Source organism: Oncorhynchus mykiss, chromosome 13, assembly GCF_057628025.1.
Source record: "Oncorhynchus mykiss isolate SJ-2025 chromosome 13, ASM5762802v1, whole genome shotgun sequence".
NCBI classification, from domain to species: Eukaryota; Metazoa; Chordata; class Actinopteri; order Salmoniformes; family Salmonidae; genus Oncorhynchus; species Oncorhynchus mykiss.
Window position 1 is genome coordinate 10,749,113 of NC_143034.1, and position 25,009 is coordinate 10,774,121.

At 41.9% G+C, this 25,009-nt stretch overlaps 1 protein-coding gene across 1 annotated transcript; it reads right to left on the reverse strand.

Annotated features, from left to right (window-relative positions):
- Positions 1-1,451: 1,451 nt before the first annotated feature.
- On the reverse strand, positions 1,452-24,115 carry LOC110495033 (myosin heavy chain, fast skeletal muscle). The gene is made up of 41 exons (XM_090195009.1): positions 23,939-24,115; positions 22,450-22,495; positions 22,089-22,316; positions 21,641-21,787; positions 21,289-21,445; positions 20,175-20,202; positions 19,802-19,910; positions 19,543-19,635; positions 19,319-19,379; positions 18,986-19,084; positions 18,548-18,651; positions 18,004-18,142; positions 15,995-16,113; positions 15,677-15,826; positions 15,412-15,582; positions 14,889-15,192; positions 14,465-14,529; positions 14,284-14,371; positions 14,050-14,167; positions 13,811-13,934; positions 13,177-13,313; positions 11,773-12,028; positions 11,292-11,534; positions 10,775-10,951; positions 10,533-10,678; positions 10,270-10,360; positions 9,578-9,967; positions 9,330-9,456; positions 9,024-9,142; positions 8,175-8,371; positions 7,856-8,039; positions 7,580-7,745; positions 7,149-7,273; positions 6,679-6,987; positions 6,254-6,457; positions 5,996-6,121; positions 3,845-4,015; positions 2,751-2,855; positions 2,559-2,654; positions 2,058-2,189; positions 1,452-1,584 (listed from the first exon to the last, which is right to left on the reverse strand). The coding sequence occupies exons 3-41, from the start codon at positions 22,302-22,304 to the stop codon at positions 1,564-1,566; spliced, it is 5,814 nt and encodes a 1,937-aa protein (XP_090051135.1). The 5' UTR covers positions 22,305-22,316; positions 22,450-22,495; positions 23,939-24,115; the 3' UTR covers positions 1,452-1,563.
- Between the last annotated feature and the right edge of the window lie 894 nt (positions 24,116-25,009).

Consider the following 25,009-nt stretch of genomic DNA (forward strand, 5'->3'; position numbering starts at 1 on the left):
TCTCGTTGGCTGGCCCTCGCTTCAAACTCGTCGCCAAATCCACTGGCTCCAGGTCATCTACAAGTCTCTGCTAGGTAAAGCCCTGCCTTATCTCAGCTCACTGGTCACCATAGCAGCACCCACCCATAGCACGCACTTCAGCAGGTATATTTCACTGGTCACCCCTAAAGCCAATTCCTCCTTAGGCCGCCTTTCCTTCCAGTTCTCTGTTGCGAATGACTGGAACGAACTGCAAAAATCATTGAAGCTGGAGACTCATATCTCCCTCACTAACGTCAAGCACCAACTGTCAGAGCAGCTCACAGATTATTGCACCTGTGCATAGCCCATCTGTAAATAGCCCATCCAACTACCTCATCCCCATGCTGTATTTATTTATTTATTTGGCTCCTTTGCACGTCAGTATCTCTACTTGCACATTCATCTTCTGCACATCTATCACTCCAGTGTTTAATTGCTATATCGTAATTACCTTGCCACTATGGCCTATTTAATTGCCTTACCTCCCTTAATATACCTAATTTGTATATAGACTGATTATATGTATGTTTTGTTTATTCCATGTGTATTATTGACTGTATGTTTTGTTTACTCCATGTGTAATTCTGTGGTATTGACTGTATGTTTGTTTTACTCCATGTGTAACTCTGTGGTATTGACTGTATGTTTGTTTTATTCCATGTGTAATTCTGTGGTATTGACTGTATGTTTGTTTTACTCCATGTGTAACTCTGTGGTATTGACTGTATGTTTGTTTTACTCCATGTGTAACTCTGTGTTGTTGTACGTGTCGAACTGCTTTGCTTTATCTTGGCCAGGTCGCAGTTGTCAATGAGAACTTGTTCTCCACTAGCCTACCTGGTTAAATAAAGGTGAAATAAAATTGCATTTAAAAAAAATTCAATACTCTGGTTTGTTGTTTTCTGAGAACATAGTTCTGAGAATATCCCTACAATTCCAGTGTAAAGAATGTAAAGAGTTAAAACTATAATGTTTATGTTATGGATGGTCAGTCCTTACATCCATAGCTCAGTCTGAGAATTTGATAGAGGTTACATTTCCCTAGCCTCATCCCTCATCCTTCATCCCTCATCCCTCATCCTTCATCCCTCATCCTTCATCCCTCATCCCTCATCCCTCATCCCTCATCCTTCATCCCTCATCCCTCATCCTTCATCCTTCATCCCTCATCCTTCATCCCTCATCCTTCATCCCTCATCCTTAGGCCCTCATCCCTCATCCTTTATCCCTCATCCTTCATCCCTCATCCTTCATCCCTCATCCTTCATCCCTCATCCCTCATCCTTCATCCCTCATCCCTCATCCTTCATCCCTCATCCCTCATCCCTCAAGAAAAGTTACCTCTTTGCTCGCTCCTTTAATTAAAGTACAATATATTATGGTATTAAAAAGTTGTTTGCTGAGTAATAAGTCCACAGTCACAAAGGAAGTGTATGTAGATCCACATGTTTTTAATCAATGCTCAACATTTCACCATGAAAATCATATTTTATGCAACACAGGAAAATGGTAAGACTTTGATCTTCAATACTTTGGTCTTGTTTATTCAGCAACTTCTTTTCCCTGTAAGAAGAAATAAATAATATAATGGATCAGTAATAATAATGAACATGATAAATATATGGATAGAATATAATGGATCAGTAATAATAATGAACATGATAAATATATGGATAGAATATAATGGATCAGTAATAATAATGAACATGATAAATATATGGATAGAATATAATGGATCAGTAATAATAATGAACATGATAAATATATGGATAGAATATAATGGATCAGTAATAACAATGAACATGATAAATATATGGATAGAATATAATGGATCAGTAATAATAATGAACATGATAAATATATGGATAGATCTAACCTTCCTTTTTAGCCTTACCTGGAATGTTATTCTTAGAGATCTTAAATACATTTGTGTGTAAAAGGTCTGTATTGACGTCTGAGAAGACTGAATCATAGGTAGTGTTGATGTGGTCATATCTGAACATGAGTCAGGTACAGGTTTAGCAGCAGTTCTGTACCTTTCCAGAGTCACGGGTCTTGGCTCTGAGCTTGTTGACCTGAGTCTCAGCGATGTCAGCACGCTCCTCAGCCTCCTCCAGCTCATGCTGAACCTTCCTGAACTTAGACATGTGCTGGTTTGCTGCTTCCTCCTGGGTGAGGAAAAGAGAGGGAGAGCAGAAAATCAGCATTTAAAGTTTGAAGCTTCAGGCAACAAATTAATGTTCTGTTTTTAAAGATATTTAAAAAATAAAATACAAGATTTAGGATAACAATGTATACAGGGAGCTAGATGATACAGCAGAGGAAGTGAGTGGCAGAACAGGGGATCAAACCACTGCCTCCAGCACGATCACTAGACCAGCCCCTGGTGCAGCAAATTCATATTCAACTCCACCTCCTTTAAGTTGGTAACGAATAGGAGGCATTACTTGCACTGTCAATTGTCATTGTTGACTCATGTGTTGTTGCTGTAGCAACCCGTCAAACTGTATGGATATGAAGTTTTGTCAGTGACTCACCGCCTCCTCAGAATGCCTCTTGTAGGCCTTCACTTTCATCTGCAGCTTATCTACCAGGTCCTGAAGTCTGCCAACGTTCTTCTTATCCTCCTCAGTCTTTGGGAAAACATCAAAGAATCAGTGTCAGTATAGTTTTATACACAAACCTCTCTGTGTTAGTGTCAAGAGTGTAAAGAATGCACTTTCTCTTACCTGGTAAGTGAGCTCCTTGACTCTGCGCTCATACTTCCGGACTCCCTTGACTGCGTCTACACCTCTTCTCTGCTCAGCCTCCACCTCAGTCTCGAGCTCACGCACCTTTGTGGAACAAATACATGTAGGCATTTGAGGTGGTGAAATAAATCTTTGTAAAACAGAGGTAGAGTCTTTTACCCAGTCAAGGAGGCACAATTGTTGTCTTTCATTATGTTCTTTTCCAAGTGGTTCCCAAAGTGGAATTTACATTTAAATTTGTTCATGAATATTGCTAGCAACAACAGATTTAAACTACCAAGGATCTGTGGAACAAGATTAGAAGGTCCAATACAATGTAATATTATTCATCCACTGTTTATGTTCCTAACCCTTAGATGTACAACAAGGGCCTGGGAGGCTCACAGGGATACTGGTAGGCACATTATTCCAACAATTGTTTAAAAAAAATATATATAATAATAATAATTCTTCTTGTAGTTATAATATATAGGACTCTTTTTTTATTTGACCGATTTTGTCGTGCATGTTGCAGTACCAGTATGGCCAATAGAGGCCGCCACTCGCCTGTTTTAATATTACGAGTTTGCTTGTTTTATTGGGGCTCGCGAAGTTCGCCAAGCTTAAATGAAACAACTAGATAAATACATTTGTATATCTTGACTTTATTTGAAGGTCTTGGCTCCAATTCTTCTCAATTCCATAACATAAGAGTAACATGTTCCCAATGTTTTTGTTTTGAACATAATTGCACTGTAATTTATGCTTTAAAACGGGAAAATATTCCCTCTGATGCCAAGAGAGGGGACTGTCAAATGTTCTTTCCCAGGGGCCAAGACCTGATTATTCCGACCATGCACTGCTGAAGTCATAGTAAATCTGTGTGGATAATATTTATATCTCACTCTAAAGTACGAGTTGGGTTCTGATATTATAAAGGGGTCCCTGATGCTAAAACATTTGGGAACTCCTGATCTAGGTGGGTTAAATGAGAGAAAGTCATTACATAATTCTCCTGTGTATTTTACATTATCAAATACTTTTCCAGCAAACTGTCTTTCAATCCACCCTAATCCACCCTGCTGGTAACTCACCCTGGACTCCAGTTTCTGGAGCTGCTTCTTGCCTCCCTTCATGGCCAGATTCTCAGCCTCATCCAGACGGTGCTGCAGGTCCTTGACTGTGACCTCCAGGTTCTTCTTCATCCTCTCCAGGTGAGAACTGGTGTCCTGCTCCTTCTTCAGCTCCTCAGCCATCATGGCTGCCTGGAAAATTATTTTTTATTTTTTATTTCACATTTATTGAACCAGTTAGGCGAGTTGAGAGTCCTCATTTACAAGTTCTCATTTACAACTGCGACCTGGCCAAGATAAAGCATAGCTGTGCGACACAAACAACACAGAGTTACACATGGGAAAAACAATCGTACAGTCAATAACACAATAGAAAAGTCTTTATACCGTGTGTGCAAATGTAGTAAGATTTAGAAGGTAAAGCAATAAATTGGCCATAGGGGCGAAATATTTACAATTTAGCAATTAAACACTGGAGTGATAGATGTTCAGAAGATGAATATTCAAGTCGAGATACTGGGGTGCAAAGGAGCAAAAAATAAACAACAATATGGGAATGAGGTAGTTGGGTGGGCTATTTACAGATGGGCTGTGTACAGGTGCAGTGTTTGGTAAGCTGCTATGACAGCTGATGCTTAAAGTTAGTGAGGGAGATATAAGACTTCAGCTTCAGTGAATTTTTACAATTCGTTCCAGTCATTGGCAGCAGAGAACTGGAAGGAAAGGCGGCCAAAGGAGGAGTTGGCTTTGGGGATGACCGGTGAAATAACCCTTCTGGAGCGCGTGCTACGGGTGGGTGCTGCAATGGTAACCAGTGAGCTGAGTTAAGGCGGGGCTTTACCTAGCGAAGACTTATAGATGACCTGGAGCCAACCTCTTCGGTTGAAGAGCATGCATTTAGTTTTACTTGCATTTAAGAGCAGTTGGAGGCCACGGAAGGAGAGTTGTATGGCATTGAAGCTCGTCTGGAGGTTTGTTAACACAGTGTCCAAAGAAGGGCCAGAAGTATACAGAATGGTATTGTCTGCGTAGAGGTGGATCAGAGAATCACCAGCAGAAAGAGCGACATCATTGATGTATACAGAGAAAAGAGTCGGCCTGAGAATTGTGGCACCCCCATAGAGACTGCCATAGGTCCGGACAACAGGCCCTCCGATCTGACACACTGAACTCTATCTGAGAAGTAGTTGGTGACCCAGGCGAGGCAGTCATTAGAGAAACCCAGGCTGTTGAGTCTGCCGATAAGAATGTGGTGATTGACAGAGTTGAAAGCCTTGGCCAGGTCGATGAATACGGCTGCACAGTATTGTCTCTTATCGATGGCAGTTATGATATCGTTTAGGACCTTGAGCGTGGCTGAGGTGCACCCATGGCCAGCTCGGAAACCAGATTGTATAGCGGAGAAGGTGCTGTGGGATTCAAAATGGTCGGTGAACTGTTTGTTAACTTGGCTTATGAAGTCCTTAGAAAGGCAGGGTAGAATAGATATAGGTCTGTAGCAGTTTGGGTCTAGAGTGTCTCCCCCTTTGAAGAGGGGGATGACCGTGGGAGCTTTCCAATCTTTAGGCATCTCAGACGATACAAAAGAGAGGTTGAACAGGCCAGTAATAGGGGTTGCAACAATTGTGGCATATAATTTAGAAAGATAGGGTCCAGATTGTCTAGCCCGGGTAATTTGTAGGGGTCCAGATTTTGCAGCTCTTTCAGAACATCAGAAATCTGGATTTGGGTGAAGGAGAAATGGGGGAGGATTGGGCAAGTTGCTGTTGGGGGTGCAGGGCTATAGAATAGGGTAGGGTTAGAAAAATGCTTATTGAAATTCTCGATTATCGTATATTTATCGGTGGTGACATTGTTTTCTAGCCTCAGTGCAGTGGGTAGCTGGGAGGAGAGGCCCTTATTCTCCATGGACTTTACAGTGTCCCAGAACATTTTGGAGTTTGTGCTACAGGATGAAAATTTCTGTTTGAAAAAGCTAGCCTTTGCTTTCCTAACTGCCTGTGTATATTGGTTCCTAACTGGTCGTTTCAACGTGATGCATAAATTGGTGTTTAATTTATGCACCAATTGGCACCAATCATGACATCCCTCTAAGATCTTTGTTGTTCTTAACCAGTTCAGCTACCATTGGACCTTAGGAACAAATCAAGATGATGTAATTCAAGGACTCACGTCAGTGATAGCTTTCTTGGCCTTCTCTTCTGCATTCCTGGCCTCCTGGACGATGTCATCCACCTCTCCCTGCACCTGCACCAGGTCAGTCTCCAGCTTCTTCTTGGTGTTCAGAAGGCTGGTGTTCTGGAAGATTAAACAAGATGATTTGTTTGACTCTCAAGAGAACTTACAATGCTGAAATAAGGAAACTCTTAAAGCAAGATGTGTTGAAACTTGTTGTTTGGTTGAGTTTCATTAGAAATGGCTTTCAGATACCTGGGAGTGCAGCAGTCCAACACGCTCGCTGGCGTCTACCAGCTCAGTCTCAGCCACTTTGCGGCCTCTCTCTGTCTGCTCCAGAGCAACTCTCAGCTCCTCGATTTCAGCCACCATCAGACCGTTTCTGCGCTCCACCATGGCTGCCTGCTCCTTCATGTCTTCTGCGACACGGACGGCGTCATCAAGGTGCAATTGGGCATCCTGGGGTTCACAATGACATACGTTCATTAGGACTTGTGGAAGTAGAGGTGATAGGATGGGTGATAGAAATGTTCAATGGGAAGAATTTACCCAGTATCCCTAACTTTCTACAGCACATTGTTCACTCTATTCAATTCCTCTGTTCTATTATTTTCCACAGATTCACAAACAAATCCCTCTCCATGTTCATGTATTTGAACCTGATGTCCCAGTCCCTTTACCTTGAGCTGTCCCTGGACATTCCTCAGCTGTTTCTGGGCCTCAGCGGCCTGCCTGTTGGAGTGGCTCAGCTGGATCTCCATCTCGTTCAGGTCTCCCTCCATCTTCTTCTTCACCCTCAGGGCATCATTCCTGCTCCTGACCTCAGAGTCCAGGGTGCTCTGCATGGAGTCAACCACCCTCTGGCTGTTCCTCTTGATCTGCTCCATCTCCTCGTCCTTCTCAGCGATTTTCCTGTCCACCTCACCCTTGATCTGGTTCAGCTCCAGCTGCACACGCAGAATCTTGGATTCCTCGTGCTCCAGTGTTCCCTTGACAAACAGAAGCAGTCAGGCCAATTGTGTTCAATACATGTAGGATGTAGGAATTAAATATATATGACTACAAAGAACTCCATTACAGAGAGTATTTCACTATAGCTGGCATTGGTTAGTTAACACTGCTTTCCCCATCAAACAGCTGTAGTTTGTACCTCAGCCTCCTCCAGAGCGGTCTGGATTTCAGACTTCTCTGTCTCCACGGTCTTCTTGGCCTTCTCCAGCTCATGGATGCTCTTGCCAGTCTCTCCGATCTGCTCAGTCAGGTCAGAGATCTCCTCTGCACACACACACGAGAAGATTAGACTTGGGGGGTTTCAGTGGATATTCCAATGTGCTGAATTTGACATTAAATCATATTAACAGTAAATTAATTAATAGCTCTTCATTGGATCTTGCAAATCGAATCGCCGACCACTTATTTGGAATGTTCAAAGGAATACCGATTACAAGTAAAATATATACAAATTACACTGTATATAACAATTCTGAAATGTTGTAAAACTAAAGTTGATGATTACAGTTCCCTCCATTTTCAAAACACTAGTCAAATATGAGCCAAATAGAACTGTTCTCAAATGCTCACGTTGCAGGTTCTTGTTCTCTCTCTTCAGAGTCTCCAGATGATCCAGAGCCTCCTCGTAGGAGTTCTTCATCTTGAAGAGTTCAGTGCTCATAGAGCGAGCCTCCTTCTGAGCTCCTTCCAGCTCAGCCTGGCCCTCCTCATACTTCTGCTTCCACTCTGCCAGAACCTAGGAGAATCCATGGAATTTTCATGAGAAGTCATAGATGAAGCGTTATTAAATTAGAAATAAGAAAGAATTATACAATTGATAAAAAATATAGGTTAATTCATTTTCACCTTGTCAAAGTTCCTCTGCTTCTTGTCGAGGTTGGCGGCCAATGCGTTGGCTCTCTCAACATCAATCATGAGGTCCTCCACCTCTCCCTGCAGCCTCTGCTTGGTCTTCTCCAGGGAGGCGCACTTGGAGTTGGTCGCCTCAATGGTCTCCTCAGCATCCTGCAGACGCTGGGCCAGCTTCTTCCTATAGGACAACAGAGGTCGGTTTTATGGTGTGAAAGATATGTTACAATACATATTGATGTAACATTTTGTCAGAGCCCCCTACCACCCTCACCATCCACACCATATCTGAGTTTTTCTGTTGCGTGCGACTCACTTGGCCTCCTCCAGCTCCTCTGTGCGCTGGATGGCATCAGTTTCATACTTAGTCCTCCACTGAGCCACCTCACTGTTGGCCTTGGACATGCCGCGTTGCAGCTCTGCCTTGGCCTCCTGCTCCTCCTCAAACTGCTCCCTCAGGAGGTCACAGTCATGGCGGGCAGACTGAACACCGTGGGCCAGTGCGTTTTTAGCCTGTGAGAGAGAAAGGCAAAGAATAATTAGCGAGATTGTCAAACAAATTATGGAAAAAAGTCTCTGAGGGTGGAGAGACATTAGGAGTCTCTGAGGGTTGAGAGACAGTAGAAGTCTCTGAGGGTGGAGAGACAGTAGAATTCTCTGAGGGTTGAGAGACAGTAGAAGTCTCTGAGGGTGGAGAGACAGTAGAAGTCTCTGAGGGTGGAGAGACAGTAGGAGTCTCTGAGGGTGGAGAGACAGTAGAAGTCTCTGAGGGTGGAGAGACAGTATAATTCTCTGAGGGTGGAGAGACAGTAGAATTCTCTGAGGGTTGAGAGACAGTAGAAGTCTCTGAGGGTGGAGAGACAGTAGAATTCTCTGAGGGTTGAGAGAGTAGAAGTCTCTGAGGGTGGAGAGACAGTAGAAGTCTCTGAGGGTGGAGAGACAGTAGGAGTCTGAGGGTGGAGAGACAGTAGAAGTCTCTGAGGGTGGAGAGACAGTAGAATTCTCTGAGGGTGGAGAGACAGTAGAAGTCTCTGAGGGTGGAGAGACAGTAGAATTCTCTCAGGGTGGTGAGACGGTTGGAGTCTCAGAGGGTGGCATAGTCACAGTCTATATGAAGATATAGGTATAAACTCTGTGGACTTGGAGTCCTTTTTGGGTCCCTTACCTTGACCTCCTCCTCAACCGCCCTCTTCAGCTCCTCCACCTGCTGGGTGAAGGCCTGTTTGCCTCTGGTCAGCTGAGACACCAGTGCTTCCTTCTCCTCCAACTGGCGACCAAACTCACCTGCAGGGACAGAGGGACATCTTGTTAATAGGGTCACTGTTTTCTAAGATTGAAAATATATTCTGAGGTATCATAGGGCAATGTTAGGTGGTGAATTGTGCAGTATAAATTATGTTGATACAGCCCCCAACACGGTATTGTATTTGCTGAAGGAAAGCATTGGCTTGTTGTTCATTGTTGATGGTACCATTTTCTGTCAGGAGTCTGGCCCTCTGTCCGCTCATGTCGTTGACCTGGCGAACATTCTCATCATTCTTGGTCTTGAGCTCACTCAGCTGGTCCTCAAGAGTACGGCATATCTTCTCCAGATTGCCCTGTTAGTGAAACATGTTCCATCATTACGTTATATATGTGACTCCTGTCAACTTCAGGTCACTTGAATGGTAATGTAGTTGACCCCCCTCAACACTGCTTGATCAAAACATCACTACTCACCTTAGCCTTGGCGACGGCCTCCATGTTGCTAGAGAGGTCATCAATCTCCATCTTGTACTCGCTCTTCTCCTTCTCCAGCTTCTGCTTGACGCGCTGCAGGTTGTCGATCTGCTCCCCGAGCTCAGCCACACTGTCGGCCTGCTTCTTGCGCAGAGCGGCGGCTGTGGCCTCATGCTGCAGGGTGGACTCTTCAAGATCACGACGCAGCTTCTGGAACTCAGCCTCACGCTTCTTGTTCATCTCAATCTGAGCAGCAGTGGCGCCTCCGGCCTCCTCCAGCCTCTCGCTGATCTCCTCAAGTTCCCTGGAGAGATCGGCCCTCTGCTTCTCAACCTTAGCCCTGGCAGCACGCTCAGCCTCAATTTCCTCCTCCAGCTCCTCAATACGGGCCTAGAACAGGGGTAGGAGCAGGGGGATGAACACTACAATACAGTTGAAACAATTGAACCTCACAAAATAATAATAGTATGTATATTTTGCATAAATGTGTTTAATAAAAACCCAGTTACACTAATATATTCAGTAGACAGTGTCCCATGCAGGAACCAGAACCACAATGTTCAGAACCACCATCTTCCAACCTACTCAGCTGTCAGAAGCCACCTGGAAATGTGTGCTACCAGAAGAATGTTTTTCAGGAAATGATTCAAGTCTGTGCTTTTCTGTACTGGAGCTTATATCCTGTACTGTACCTGGAGTTCCTTGATCTTCTTCTGCAGCTGAGCTCCCAGAGACTGCTCATCCTCAACCTTGCTGAGGAGCTGGGTGGTCTCAAACTCCTTCCTAAGAAACACAAACAGGTAAATTGCAGAGTTGGTTTTGGTTCGATAGTGTAAAGGGAGAGTATTATACCATTCACTTTCCTTACTGAATAGAATGCTAATTCATAATTACAATAATTAGTCAAGAACAACCATTATAGCAGGTAATACTGTAGTCATTTGTTTGTGTTTACTTCTTGATTTTCTCATCAGCTTGCTGCTTGTCATTCTCCAGGTCCATTATGGACTCCTGGGCCAGTTTCAGATCTCCCTCCAGCTTTCTCTTGGATCTCTCAAGGTCCATACGGAGCTTCTTCTCTTGCTCCAGAGAACCCTCAAGCTAGAAGATAAAAACACATATATTGTTAAAATCTAAACAACTGAAGATAATTTAATCTTACATACTATCATGGCCAAAATGTCAAACTCCACTCACGTCGTCCACTTGCTGTTCCAGCTTGGTCTTGGCCTTGGTCAGAGTGTTGACTTTGTCCTCCTCTGCCTGCAGGTCATCCAGTGTCTGCTGGTGGGCCTCTTGGAGGGCTTTCTTCTCCTTGGTCAGCTTGGCAACACTCTCATCCATAGACGCCATCTCCTCTGTCAGGTTTTTAACCTGTCAATGGCCACAACATAAATACACTTCACCATAATGGGGAGATTTAGTTTGTTTTATATTGCATTCATTTCATTTAGATAAAAAAATTCATCAAAATTGACTGTACTATAGATTCAACACTAGATGTCAGTGTTCACCCTGCCAGTCTACTGAATGTAAGTCATGAATGAAGGGGAGCAGAACATACAATGAATGTGGGGAGTACCCCACAACTGAAATTCTACTATTGTGTCTTCATTTTTCCTGCTCCCACAATACAACTTGAATTCCAATGCTGTTAAGCTATGTTTTGAGTTGATTATTGTTTGGTTAGACTGTCTATGGCAAGACACAAGACCTTGTTTTCAGTGGCGTGCTTCTCCTTCTCCACTTTGGCCAGGGTGAGCTCCAGGTCATCAATGTCCTTCTTCAGCTCAGAGCACTCATCCTCCAGCTTCCTCTTCTTGGCAGTCAACTCAGCATTGATCTCCTCCTCATCCTCCAGCCTCTCGGTCGTCTCTTTGAGTTTGGCCTCCTGCTGGATCTTGCTCTTGATGAGCCCCTCACACCTTTCCTCAGCATCGTTCAGACTCTCTCCTTCCTGATTTCAGAACAGGAGAAAAAAATTCAGCGACCAAACTTCCTGTATCAAAATATACACTTTAGTCAAAAAGGTCAGAGCAAATTAATAGACATTCATGAAATATATACAATATATAACATGGGCATTAAACATGTGTGAGCCAGCAACATACTTTACAGTGTGTTCATATGTGTGTGTGTGTGTGTGTATTCATGTGTATGTAAATGTGTCCATATGAGGGTAGTTGTTCACTCACAGATGCGACTTGGAGTGACAGGTCGTTCTTCTCCTGTGTCAGGGACACCAACTTCTCCTCCATTTGCTTCTTTGTGGCCAGAGCCTTGGCCAGATCTGTCTTCATCTTCTCATAGTTCTCCTTCATGTTGGCCAGCTCCTTCTCAGTCTCAGCGCTCTGCAGCAGGGGCTTGATCTTGAAGTACAACTTCATCCATGGCCAGGTTTTGACATTCATGAATGAGCGGATGTTGTACTGGATGGCGTAAATTGATTCTCTGGTCGACAGAAAGGATGGAGTGGCATGGTGAGTGACATGGTGAGTGACATGCTTAAAGCTACACTCTGTGACCTGAAGAACAACAAAATGCCCCCCCCCCCACCAATGTTTGTTTACACAGTGAGTGATTAGATGATGGGATTAGATGAACAACAAAACAGAACCACCTGCCACTGTTTGTTTACACGGTGAGTGATTAGATGATGGGATTAGATGAACAACAAAACAGAACCACCTGCCACTGTTTGTTTACACAGTGAGTGATTAGATGATGGGATTAGATGAACAACAAAACAGAACCACCTGCCACTGTTTGTTTACATGGTGAGTGATTAGATGATGGGATTAGATGAACAACAAAACAGAACCACCTGTCACTGTTTGTTTACATGGTGAGTGATTAGATGATGGGATTAGATGAACATCAAAACAGAACCACCTGCCACTGTTTGTTTACATGGTGAGTGATTAGATGATGGGATTAGATGAACAACAAAACAGAACCACCTGCCACTGTTTGTTTACATGGTGAGTGATTAGATGATGGGATTAGATGAACAACAAAACAGAACCACCTGTCTTTGTTTGTTTACACGGTGAGTGATTAGATGATGGGATTAGATGAACAACAAAACAGAACCACCTGCCACTGTTTGTTTACACGGTGAGTGATTAGATGATGGGATTAGATGAACAACAAAACAGAACCACCTGCCACTGTTTGTTTACACGGTGAGTGATTAGATGATGGGATTAGATGAACAACAAAACAGAACCACCTGCCACTGTTTGTTTACAGCTGAGGAAGGGGGCTTCCTAAATTCACAGATAGCGGACTAGATGCTAGGACTGACAGGTTATGCTAAGCTCATGATGCATTTTATATTCTTCAAGAATTAAAAGGTAAATACCACACATTTAAATGACAATTGAACAGCCAAATCCCAAACTGCAGCTATAAAGCTAGAATCCTTAGTTGCTACATCCATTTCTGGACTAAATTAATTAACCCATAAGCTTTAGTAGACCATTAGAAGATGTACTTTCTCATTCTGAACAACTCACAGCATATATAGTATGTAATCATAATGCATTAGATACAGGTGGTTGACAGAAAGCTTTGCCAAGATGTCTACTATTCCTCACCTCCTCTCCATCATCTTGCTAAACTCTCTCCTCATGAGGAATCCACGACTGAGAGCCTGGACCATGCCGACCAGAGAGGCCAGCTTCTCATCTCTCATCTCCTCCAGGACACCCAGCAGACCGGCTTTGAAGAACACCTGAGACACAGGTTAACATGGTCAATGGAACCACAGATAGAAAGGCTTGAATCAAAAGAGGGGAACAACACCACTAGATTGATTTAAACATAAGCTTTGCAACTGTTACAAACAAACCATGGGATAGGTTGTTTCTAAGTTGTTAGTTATTGTACAGTTGTATATTAATAATGTACACAGATGCAGATAACTGCAGCCATACCACTCTAACACAATGTACATGATAATGAGTTTAGATTCTCTTCTATACTTGTGATGAAGGACTGAAGAAAAACACTACAATGTTTTTCCACCTTTTCCATTAGTTAAATGAAGAAGAAAGAACAAAAGGATGGATAGATCACCTGGAGAGATTTTATATGGTAAAGTTGAGAGGTTTAACATTTTAAACATAGTTGACAACATAGTTGTCAAAACACAACTTCTATGATAATTTAAACCCATTAAACCATATAAAATCTCTCCAGTCAGAAGTTGCTGGGGGGTATTTGACTGACCTTGGTGTGTCCAAACTTGTAATCCTCGTGATTCACATCAATGGACCCAAGCAGCTTCTCAGAAGCCTTCTTGTTGTCCATGAACTGGCCCTCAGGGATGACACTGGCATTCAGTACTTTGTACCTGAATAAAGATAGATTATTTACATATGTGCAGTTGTAGGTTGGTTATATTACGTAAAAGGTAAGCTTATCCTTGGAGCAGATCTGTGAGCTTGTGTGCATTTATGTTTGTGTACCTCTGCTTGAAATCAGCATAGATGATTCTGCTGGGGAAGCCCTTTCTGCAGATCCTGATACCCTCCAGTACACCATTACACCTGAGCTGGTGGATAACCAGGAAGTTCTCCATCAGACCTGGTAAAACAAAACAAGTCTCTTTTAATACTAATAAACAGGTTAAAGATTGGGATTGTTGAGGTTACTGATACTGTACTGATAAGATGACATATTTAACTCAATATTTCTTGTACCTGGAGTCTTTGACTCGTTGGGGATCAGGCAGCGCACAAAGTGAGGATGAGTGCTCCTCAAGTTGGTCATCAGCTTATGTAAGTTCTCCTGTAAGAGGGTTACAAACCATTTTCTCAGACATCATTTATGTTAATCAATGCACCTTTTAAAGGACTGAATATGCAGATTTCAAAAGCTCACCCTGAACTGGGAGGACACAGTCTGCATGGAACCACCCTTCTTCTTGCCTCCTTTCTTGGCTTTATCTGTTAAAATGGGGAAAAGTTAAAGATGACTAGAAAAGTACATTTCCTAGAGCGGGTGGAATAAATAGAATAATAAAAAGAGTATGTAAGAAATCTAGAGTGGTCTTGTCTTCAGCAAACACACTAATTATAAACCAGAGAATCTCTGGTTAACTTCACACTTATCTAGAGGCAAATGCTGCCAATGAGATTATGTTAAATAAGACCTACTACATGATTAAATTAACCAAGTCTATGAGTAAATCAACCTAGTAATAAACGTTGAGAAATTGTGATACATTCTAAGACCTGTAAAGAACATTTGGGTCTGAGTTGTAACTAGCGCTTAATTAAATATTGTGACGTGATGCTAGTCTTACCCTCAGGAGGGGGAGGTGGATACAGGGCAGCCAAAATTTTGACTCCTGACTTCCCGTACAGCTGACAAACTGAGTCGTTCAGGGGGTCCTTGTTCTTCTCCAGCCAGCCAGTGATGTTGTAGTCCACAGTTCCGGCGTAGTGCACCAGGGAGAAGTGGGCCTCTGCCTTGCCTTTGGCAGGCTTGGGCTTCTCAAACGCCTTTGTTTTGCCAAGATGCTGGGCGTACAGCTTGTCCTTGAAGGTAGTGTCTGAAGACTTGGGGAACATGCACTCCTCTTCAAGGATGGAGAAGATGCCCAATGGCTTTAAGAAAAGAGATGTATATCAAATTAGTGATATTTCCATTTAGGATCACATTCATTCCTTTAGTAAACATTCTATTTGCAGATTACAGATCAAATAATAGGAAACATATTAAGTTCTCAACAGTCAGATACGTTGTACCACTGTGATAATGTCTCACACAGGGCTCACTATGATCTTTGCTTTTGCGGTCCATTACAATCTTCACAGACATCTTACCTTCTCAATAAGCTCAATGCAGGCAGCCAAGTCCATGCCGAAGTCAATGAAGGCCCAGACAATTCCCTCCTTCTTGTACTCCTCTTGCTCCAGGACGAACATGGTGTGGTTGAAAAACTGTTGCAGTTTCTCATTGGTGAAGTTGATGCACAGCTGCTCCATGCTGTTGTACTGTTGATGAAATTTTAAAAGGGATCATTTCATCATACAAGGTTGTAATCCATCTCAATCAGAACTAATTGTCTTGTTCTGGTCTCATACTCACATCAAAGATCTCAAACCCGGCAATGTCAAGCACACCGATATAGAACTGCCTTGGATTCTTGGTGTCCAACATCTCATTGATACGGATGACCATCCACAAGAACATCCTCTCATAGATGGACTTGGCCAGAGCACTGACTGAGTTATTAACCTGCAATGAAAATACCTCAAATTAATACATTAGCTATTGACCATGTCTGGTGATAAGGTGATAAGACCTTGGGATAAACAGCATCACAATTTTAAAAAAGCAATGCACTCATCCCCAAAATAATTTCGGTGCTCAGAACATTTTAGATGCTGTGTTTGGCAGTCTTACCTGAGCCACAGTCTGTCCTTTGGTCACATACTCGTTGCCAACCTTCACTCTGGGGTAGCACAGAGCTTTCAACATCTCAGCTGAGTTCAGGCCCAGCAGGTAGGCGATTTTATCAGCCACTGGAGAGAGAACCAACAACAACAGACTCAGGGACACTAGATCGCTTGTTTCTGATGTCACACTGACAAAATAGTCTGGATAACTTTTTTTGTGAGTTTTGATTTTCTCCCATATTCATCATTTGAAATAATTTCTGGAGTTTGGAATTTGGTTTCCAAAAACTCTCCTGCATGACTTTTGTAATGGAAATTCTCCACTAAAGGCGAACACTCAATGTAAACTAATCCTTCTTTATTAAGAGTAACATTGTTAGACTAAAATGAAAACAATGCCTTCCAATGAGGAGAAAGTTATCATGTTTGTTTTGTTTCTCAACCTTACAATAGGGGTAAAAGCAGAACATTGTTTGAGAGTGATCCATGTGTATTAGCAGTAGTGATTGAGAGGGTTTTCCTACTAGGAAAGATGTCCTAGTTGAAGGAAACTGATAACTCGTGTTCTTCTGAAAGGCGAAAGAACACTCACTTAATGATGTTGAATGACCTTTGCTCTGACTTTCTGGTGAGGCCTGATCACTCAAAGGCTAGAGACACTGGGTGAGATTTCAGTATAATATGTAAATGCTGGTAAATGCTAGTAAGTAGTGTATTGCTGTTGTTGTTTGACTTCAATACACATCTCACCAGATTTGGTCTGCTGTTCTCTGACTCCCTGACCTTGTAACTCTGCCATGAGGTTGCCGATATGATAGGGGGAGCATAAGCCAATTTGCAAACAGTTGTAATTCTCTTTGACATTTCAAATGGTTTGAACAGTTGTGATTCTCAGGTGAGAGTTTCATCTGCTTGGGGATATTGAAATCGGGACATTATCAAGGGCCATCCACATTGACAGGCATGAGTTCCATGTGTACCATCGTGAGGATAAACTGCTACGCTATCTTAAGAAGAAAACAAAGAGACGCCAGAAGAATGAGTGCTGGGAGGGAGAAGGGGGCGGTCAACCGTTACCTGCAACTGATTTAGGATTGTCCAAAATGGTTTATTTGGGGGTATTAGGTTGATTGTGGGGGTCTGCACACTTTGAAATGTTATTTAGTAATTTAGACTAGAAATTGAGATACTGATGTGTCACTAACATGCCACTGGCGACAGTATAAGACAACAACAAAGTTAATGCTAGAAATATCATATGAATATACTATATAAAGCTCCAGTTCTGCCCTGTCGTGTATTATGTTTCCATAAATGAACTTATGTAATGAAGCATGTGTGTACCTGTATGAAAAGGAAGGTCTTAAGTTAAACCATTCAACTACAATGGTTTTAAAAGTTTTAGACCTTTGGAATAAGGATAAGTTAGATTGTACAACCCAGAATGAAGGGTTTGAAAGGAAAGTGTCATAAAGTGTCAAAGTGTCATAAAGTGTCATAAAGTGTCATAAAGTGTCATAAAGTTAAAGTGTCATAAAGTGTCATAAAGTGTCATAAAGTGTCATAAAGTGTCATAAAGTGTCATAAAGTGTAATTTTATGTGTTGATTGCACTTACTTTTATAGAAGTATTTTGATACAACCTCCTTTCCTAGTTTAAAACCATAATCGAATGCTCACCTTAACATGTTACAATAATTATAACGGAAGTGATAAAAGGAGGGAATGTGCTGGAACGTTTTATGTTTGTGTGTTTTCAGATCAATGCCGCTTTTTCTTATTACCAATTCTGTTGGGTTCGTGCGAGTGACTGATTGTACTCACTATCACTGTATAAGCAATTTGGCAGTACGCCTAAAACGTTGCTCCGGGAACCAAGAGGAGTATCTCAGTTTCAAGGTCTCAGGCTTTGAGAGAAGTAAACCTTGTGAAGGTATTGGTTACATGCAGGAACCACCGTTAATAATGATCATTTACATTACACTTTCATGTGGCACTGTCTATGAGTGGGACTCACCCTCTGTGCCGTCTGGCTCGGCCTGCTCCTCACGTTGCTTCTGCTTGAATTTCAAGTTTCCATGGTGCACTACAGCTCCTGTCAGCTTGTAGATTCCAAGCTTCTCCTCATTAGTGAAGCCCAGGATGGTAATGGCATCCTGGCATTAAAGAGGAAGTACAACAGAGATGAACTGAACGGTAGTTTGGTCAGTTACACTACAGTTCTGTGCTGCTCACTGCAGAACAAATGGGATGGATAGATTTGACTCTTGGCCAACACATTAGTAGATGGCAGCACAAAATGAGTTTTACACAGTTCCACAGGGCACTTAGTGGCGCTCTCTTGTGAATGTCTTACATGTATGTGCCTCAAGGCGAAGTGTGAAGGCATGAAGAGTTCCTTGAGGCACATGCTTAACTAACACAAGGCATTTAGAATCAAACTTAAACATACATGAACATTCCCAGCTGCCACCAAGTTGGAATTTCACACCACATTCAGTGTGTATGGTGGTCCTACCCATTCCCTATCTAGAGATTGGTTAACCCTTTGTTTGACTCACATCTGTGGCATCCAGCTCTTCATTGTCATTAATGCTGGCCACAGTGATCTGACCCTGGCTGCACATGGGGAAGTCGTAGGGGTTGGTGGTGATGAGCGCCAATTCTGTGGACAACAGAGAACAGCTTGTCAGGTAAATCTCTTAGAATTCTTCTGTTCTAACTTTACAGTATCTCTCCCTCCTTGACTCAATAGATGGACTCAATGATACATGTAGTATATAATGAATAGCATAAAGAGGAGACTGAGACTTGTGGACTAGTGCATCACAGTGATTTACTTGATAGATATTTCCCAGAGACCTGACCCGTGTCTAGATGCCTTGTTACCTTGGATGTAATCATTGTAATGGTATTATTAGTGTGGACTATGAATATTTTTAACAAGTTCCACAGATGGGGGTGGGAATAATTTCCCCTAAAACTCTACTTTGTCGTACCAACTATCTCAGGTTTGTGGCCTGTCATCATCTGGAAGAAGATGTGGTAGCCTCTCTCATCAGGCAGCTGGAAGGACACTCTGGACTTCTCCAGCAGGTCTGAGGGTGAAAGAGAGAGTGCGAGTGCGAGTGAGAGAGAGAGAGAGAGAGGGAGAGGGAGAGGGAGAGAGGGAGGGAGAGAGAGAGAGAGAGAGAGAGAGAGAGAGAGAGAGAGAGAGAGAGAGAGAGAGAGAAAAAAAAACACAAGATGAAATCAAATTTGATGATTTGATCTCCTAAAAATAATCTGTGTACATTTACTAAAGCATTGAGAAACAATCAAAACCAACTCACAGGTCTCAATGTCAGCTTTAGCCAGTTTGCCAGCTTGGAAGTGAATCCTGATAAATTTACCCTGTAGTAGAGCATGGGGGTTAGAAATAGGTCAACAAATAAATAAACATTTTACTTTGATAGACCTCTTTAAATGTTACAGTTTGTTGGACAGTTGTTAACATCACTATAGGGAATATTTTTCCAATATAAGGTAACTTCCACAGTATGCCCTTCATACTTACAAAGCGAGACGAGTTGTCGTTCCTCACTGTCTTGGCATTACCGTAAGACTCCAGCAGAGGGTTAGCTGCAATGATCTGATCCTCAAGAGACCCCTGATTGAGACAAACACACGTTTCTCAGAAACTGGAAAAGTGGTAAAGTTTGTTTTTCTCTATGACTTGAACAAATTTCTTGAAACATGATTCACAGCTGGAAAAAAAGTTTGCTCAGAAAACCAAACTGAAATGTGATTAAAAGTCAAACATAAGAACAACCTACCTGCATTTTGTTGGGGTCTGCTTCCTTCTTGCCCCCAGACACTGCAATGGTGGCAAAGTACTGGATGACACGCTTGGTGTTGACAGTCTTTCCTGCACCGGATTCTCCGCTGGTTTATATGACAGAGAAAGAGGGATTTTAGTTACATGTTTGAGTGTCAGATTGGCTTTCACTAAGAAATAGTATAGAAAAATACACTGTTAACCTGTTTTCTGACATAAGTCATTAACAAATAATCCCTTTCATCGACTCGTTATTACACATAACCTGATGCTCTAATCTCTCCATAATGTCATGTATTTCATCACATTAAGTGACACAACTTATTACAATAGAAACACTTTCTCAAGTGACATTTTAGTAAACAACTTACGTAATCAGGACGGACTGGTTCTCCTTATCTGGAACCAAAAAACATATTGCTTATCATACTCAAGCAACATTATGGGTATTATTGCATGCGCATGAATTTAATTTTGGAACATTTTCCATTCATGGAAACTGAAATCTGACATTCCCAGCAAACTGTTCTAACCTAGATGAGAAAACTCTGAAGCATATTTGAATTGGATTTGATTTGATTTTACACCCAACCATCCATCCATCCATCCATCCATCCATCCATCCATCCATCCATCCATTAGCACTTATGGACTTTGAGATCTATGTACACTTATGGACATCCATAGAGCTCAATTTTTATGGATTGTCTATCCACGTGAAAGACGACGACTCGGTCTCGACCTTTAAGTCCAGTGAAATTCTAGTCTTAGTTCCTGGTTCCTGTATGAACTTAAGCATTCTCTCTCTCTCTCTCTCTCTCTCTCTCTCTCTCTCTCTCTCTCTCTCTCTCGGAGGAGGACCTGAGCCCTAGGACCGTGCCTCGGGACTATCTGGCTTGATGACTCCTTGCTGTCCCCAGTCCACCTGGTCGTGCTGCTGCTCCAGTTTCAACTGTTCTGCCTGCGGCTATGGAAACCTGATCTGTTCATCTGATGTGCTACATGCTGTTTTTTGACTCTCCCTATCTCTCTCTCTCTCTACCGCACCTGCTGTCTCGACCTCTGAATGCTCGGCTATGAAAAGCCAACTGACATTTACTCCTGAGGTGCTGACCTATGGCACACTCTACAGCCACTGTGATAATTATTGACCCTGCATGTCATCTATGAACATTTGAACATCTTGTATGGCCTTAATGGCCATATACTCCTATAATCTCCAGCCAGAAAATGACTGGCCACCCCTCAGAGCATGGTTCCTCTCTAGGTTTTTTCTTAGGGTGTCTTGGGTTTCAGGCTTTTCCTTCTACATCTGCATTGCTTGCTGTTTGGGGTTTTAGGCTGCGTTTCTGTATAAGCACTTTCTGACATCTGCTTATGTAAAAATGGCTTTATAAATAAATGTGATTGATTGATCCAACCATCCATCCATCCATCCATCCATCCATCACAACCATCCATCCATCCATCCATGAGATATCGTACCAATCATCATGAACTGAAAGGCGTTGTCAGAGACAGAGAAGATATGGGGTGGAGCCTCCACCCTCTTCTTCCCTCTGTAGGCATTGACAACCTCTTCGTCGTACACAGGGAGCCACTTGTAGGGGTTCACCGTGGCACAGAAGAGCCCAGAGTAGGTCTGGATGAAAGTGATTAAATTAGGGTATTAGTAAAGTCATTATGGACTTTTACCTGGATTTATGTGAGGATGTGGGTGTACTTTGGTATACTGATGTGGGTCTACTGTATTGATATGTTTTGGTTTCTACCATTCATGTATGTGTGTATTTATTATCTTCATGTGTGTGTGTGTTTGTATGTGCAGGTTTCTTACATAGATCATCCATGCTGCATAACGCTCTTTGAGGTTATACAACACAGAGGCTTCATTCAGGTAGGTCATCATGGCCATGTCCTCAATCTTGTCGTACTTAGGGGGGTTCATCTCATAGATGTCTGCATCTTTGAACTCTTTTCCTTCCTGAAACAGTCAGAAATCTAGATTACACACAGATCAAAGTGGACATGACTGAATGATTTTTGCTCATTAAATACATGTTAAATCTTTAAAAAAATGCATATCCACATTTAATCCAACTACTTAGTTATCACCCACTGAAATTACATATCATTTTTAAATAGCAGCATTAAAATGTATGTCTTTGAAGTTTATATTCTGCTTACAAAAAACATTGGAAGTTGGTTTTTGCATTTAGTTGACTTTTCAAGAATTAGAGTGATTGCACAAACTTGAACTTGAATACTTTTCAGATCAGACTTACCTCCTTACTGCCGTCAGGGTTCGTGACTGTTACAGTACACTTCCCGTCGGCCCTGGCAGTGACCAGACCCTTAAGGTACAGCTCCACCTTGTCTGTCACATAGCACGCGTTCTTTGAATCAAAGGGTGCGGCTTGTGCCTCCATCCTCTCCTTCTCAGACTTACGAAGGTATATGGCAGCCTTGCCGTAGACTTGCATCTCAGCGTCCGTACTCATGGTGACGGATAACTAGGAAAGAGATGAAACAAGAAACATGATTGACTCTGTGGTGCTTCCTCCCCAGTCAACAGAGTTAGGTGAGCGGTATCTCTAACAGAATATTCTCATCACTTTTTATGTGAAGACTGAAACCATGTCTCACCTTCTTTTCCCCCTCCTACAGATGAATGTGTACTTCTTGGAGGACCCTGTGAAACATGAGAGTGTTGTGAAAACCCACAAGTCTAAAGCCTTGTCATTGAACCCCTAAAGAAATAGAAAACATTTAACTCAATCATTACATGTCAAATTCAACTACAGGTGCAACTGGTAACTTTCATTTTCTACACATCCAGACATTCTGTCAGGAATTCAAATAAATTCCCCTGAAACCCAGTTACATTCTAGAACACCACCTCACTTTACTACACATTCTGTCAGGAATTCAAATAAATTCCCCTGAAACTCAATTACATTCTAGAACACCAACTCAATTTACTACACATTCTGTCAGGAATTCAAATAAATTCCCCTGAAACCCAGTTACATTCTAGAACACCAACTCAATTTACTACACATTCTGTCAGGAATTCAAATAAATTCCCCTGAAACCCAGTTACATTCTAGAACACCAACTCAATTTACTACACATTCTGTCAGGAATTCAAATAAATTCCCCTGAAACCCAGTTACATTCTAGAACACCAACTCAATTTACTACACATTCTGTCAGGAATTCAAATAAATTCCCCTGAAACCCAGTTACATCTTAGAACACCAACTCAATTTACTACACATTCTGTCCGGAATTCAAATAAATTCCCCTGAAACCCAGTTACATTCTAGAACACCAACTCAATTTACTACACATTCTGTCAGGAATTCAAATAAATTCCCGTGAAACTCAATTACATTCTAGAACACCAACTCAATTTACTACACATTCTGTCAGGAATTCAAATAAATTCCCATAAAACCCAGTTACATTCTAGAACACCAACTCAATTTACTACACATTCTGTCAGGAATTCAAATAAATTCCCCTGAAAACCCAGTTACATTCTAGAACACCAACTCAATTTACTACACATTCTGTCAGGAATTCAAATAAATTCCCATAAAACCCAGTTACATTCTAGAACACCAACTCAATTTACTACACATTCTGTCAGGAATTCAAATAAATTCCCATAAAACCCAGTTACATTCTAGAACACCAACTCAATTTACTACACATTCTGTCAGGAATTCAAATAAATTCCCATAAAACCCAGTTACATTCTAGAACACCAACTCAATTTACTACACATTCTGTCAGGAATTCAAATAAATTCCCATAAAACCCAGTTACATTCTAGAACACCAACTCAATTTACTACACATTCTGTCAGGAATTCAAATAAATTCCCATAAAACCCAGTTACATTCTAGAACACCCTTTCAAGTGCAGGAGCACCACTTCTGACTGTAAATGAAAGTCTCAGATTTTATGTAAAACACATAAATAAAACAACATTATTTGTAATGCCACTTGATTTAATATTGTTAAATCTTACAGAAGTCAATTCAAATAGTGCAGTTAGCTACTGCCTCAGATGCTGAGTGCAAGGACGAGATACATTTAAAAATCTAAGGAGGTGTAGAGGTCTTACCACAGAGGAAGAAGGTATCTGACTTATGGATGCTGGGGCCTCAGCCTCCTTATATCTGGTTGGAAGTGCCAACCAGGCAAAAGTTAATTATGGACCACTCTGGGAAAGGACATGGATTGACTGAGAGACCTCTGTGTGTCTGTGTCTCACTAGCACCTCCCACTTCCAGGAGCACCACTCTCCCATGACATGACTTGTTAATGTTTGTCTCCAAATTGAATTTCAATGAATTAACATAAATGAGATTTCATTACTAATAATATCAATATCAAAAGTTTGATTAATCTAATTGATTCCAATGTGACTACCACTGACTCTCAAATACTGTAGTGGAGTCCATGTTGCCCCAATATCCTGAAATAGTTTTCATTAAATCTAATCTGACCTTATTTAGTTCCATTTTAGTGGCATTAATCCTCATCAACAACTTTATATTTACGTTCACCTGTTATTTATATTGTTTAGCTTGTAAACACATCGGAACTGTCTCCTCACCTCATGCTTGTGATGTAGATGGTCGTTACCTCGTGCTTTGCTCACTTTGATTTATCACCCTGGTGGAACCATATTAAATTAAGATTTAAATCTAGAACAGAAACATTTAGGCTTTCAGTAACAGCTTTTAAAATTGTTAAATATAATGTTTAGGTAAACTATATATAAACATACACACAAGTATGTGAACACCCCTTCAAATGAATGGATTCGGATATTTCAGCCACACCCAATGCTGACAGGTGTATAAATTCGAGCACACCACCATGCAATCTCCATAGACAAACATTGGCAGTAGAATGGCCATACTTGAAGAGCTCAGTGACTTTCAACGTGGCGCTGTCATAGGATGCCACCTTTCCAACAAGTCAGTTCATCAAATTTTTGCCCTGCCTGAGCTTCCCCGAGCAACAGTGAGTGCTGTTATTTTGAAGTGGAAACGTCTAGGAGCGACAACTGCTCAGCCGCGAAGTGGTAGGCCACAAAAGCACACAGAAAGGAACCCGCCGAGAGCTGATGCACATACAAATCGTCTGTCCTCGGTTGCAACACTCACTATCGAGTTCTAAACTGCCT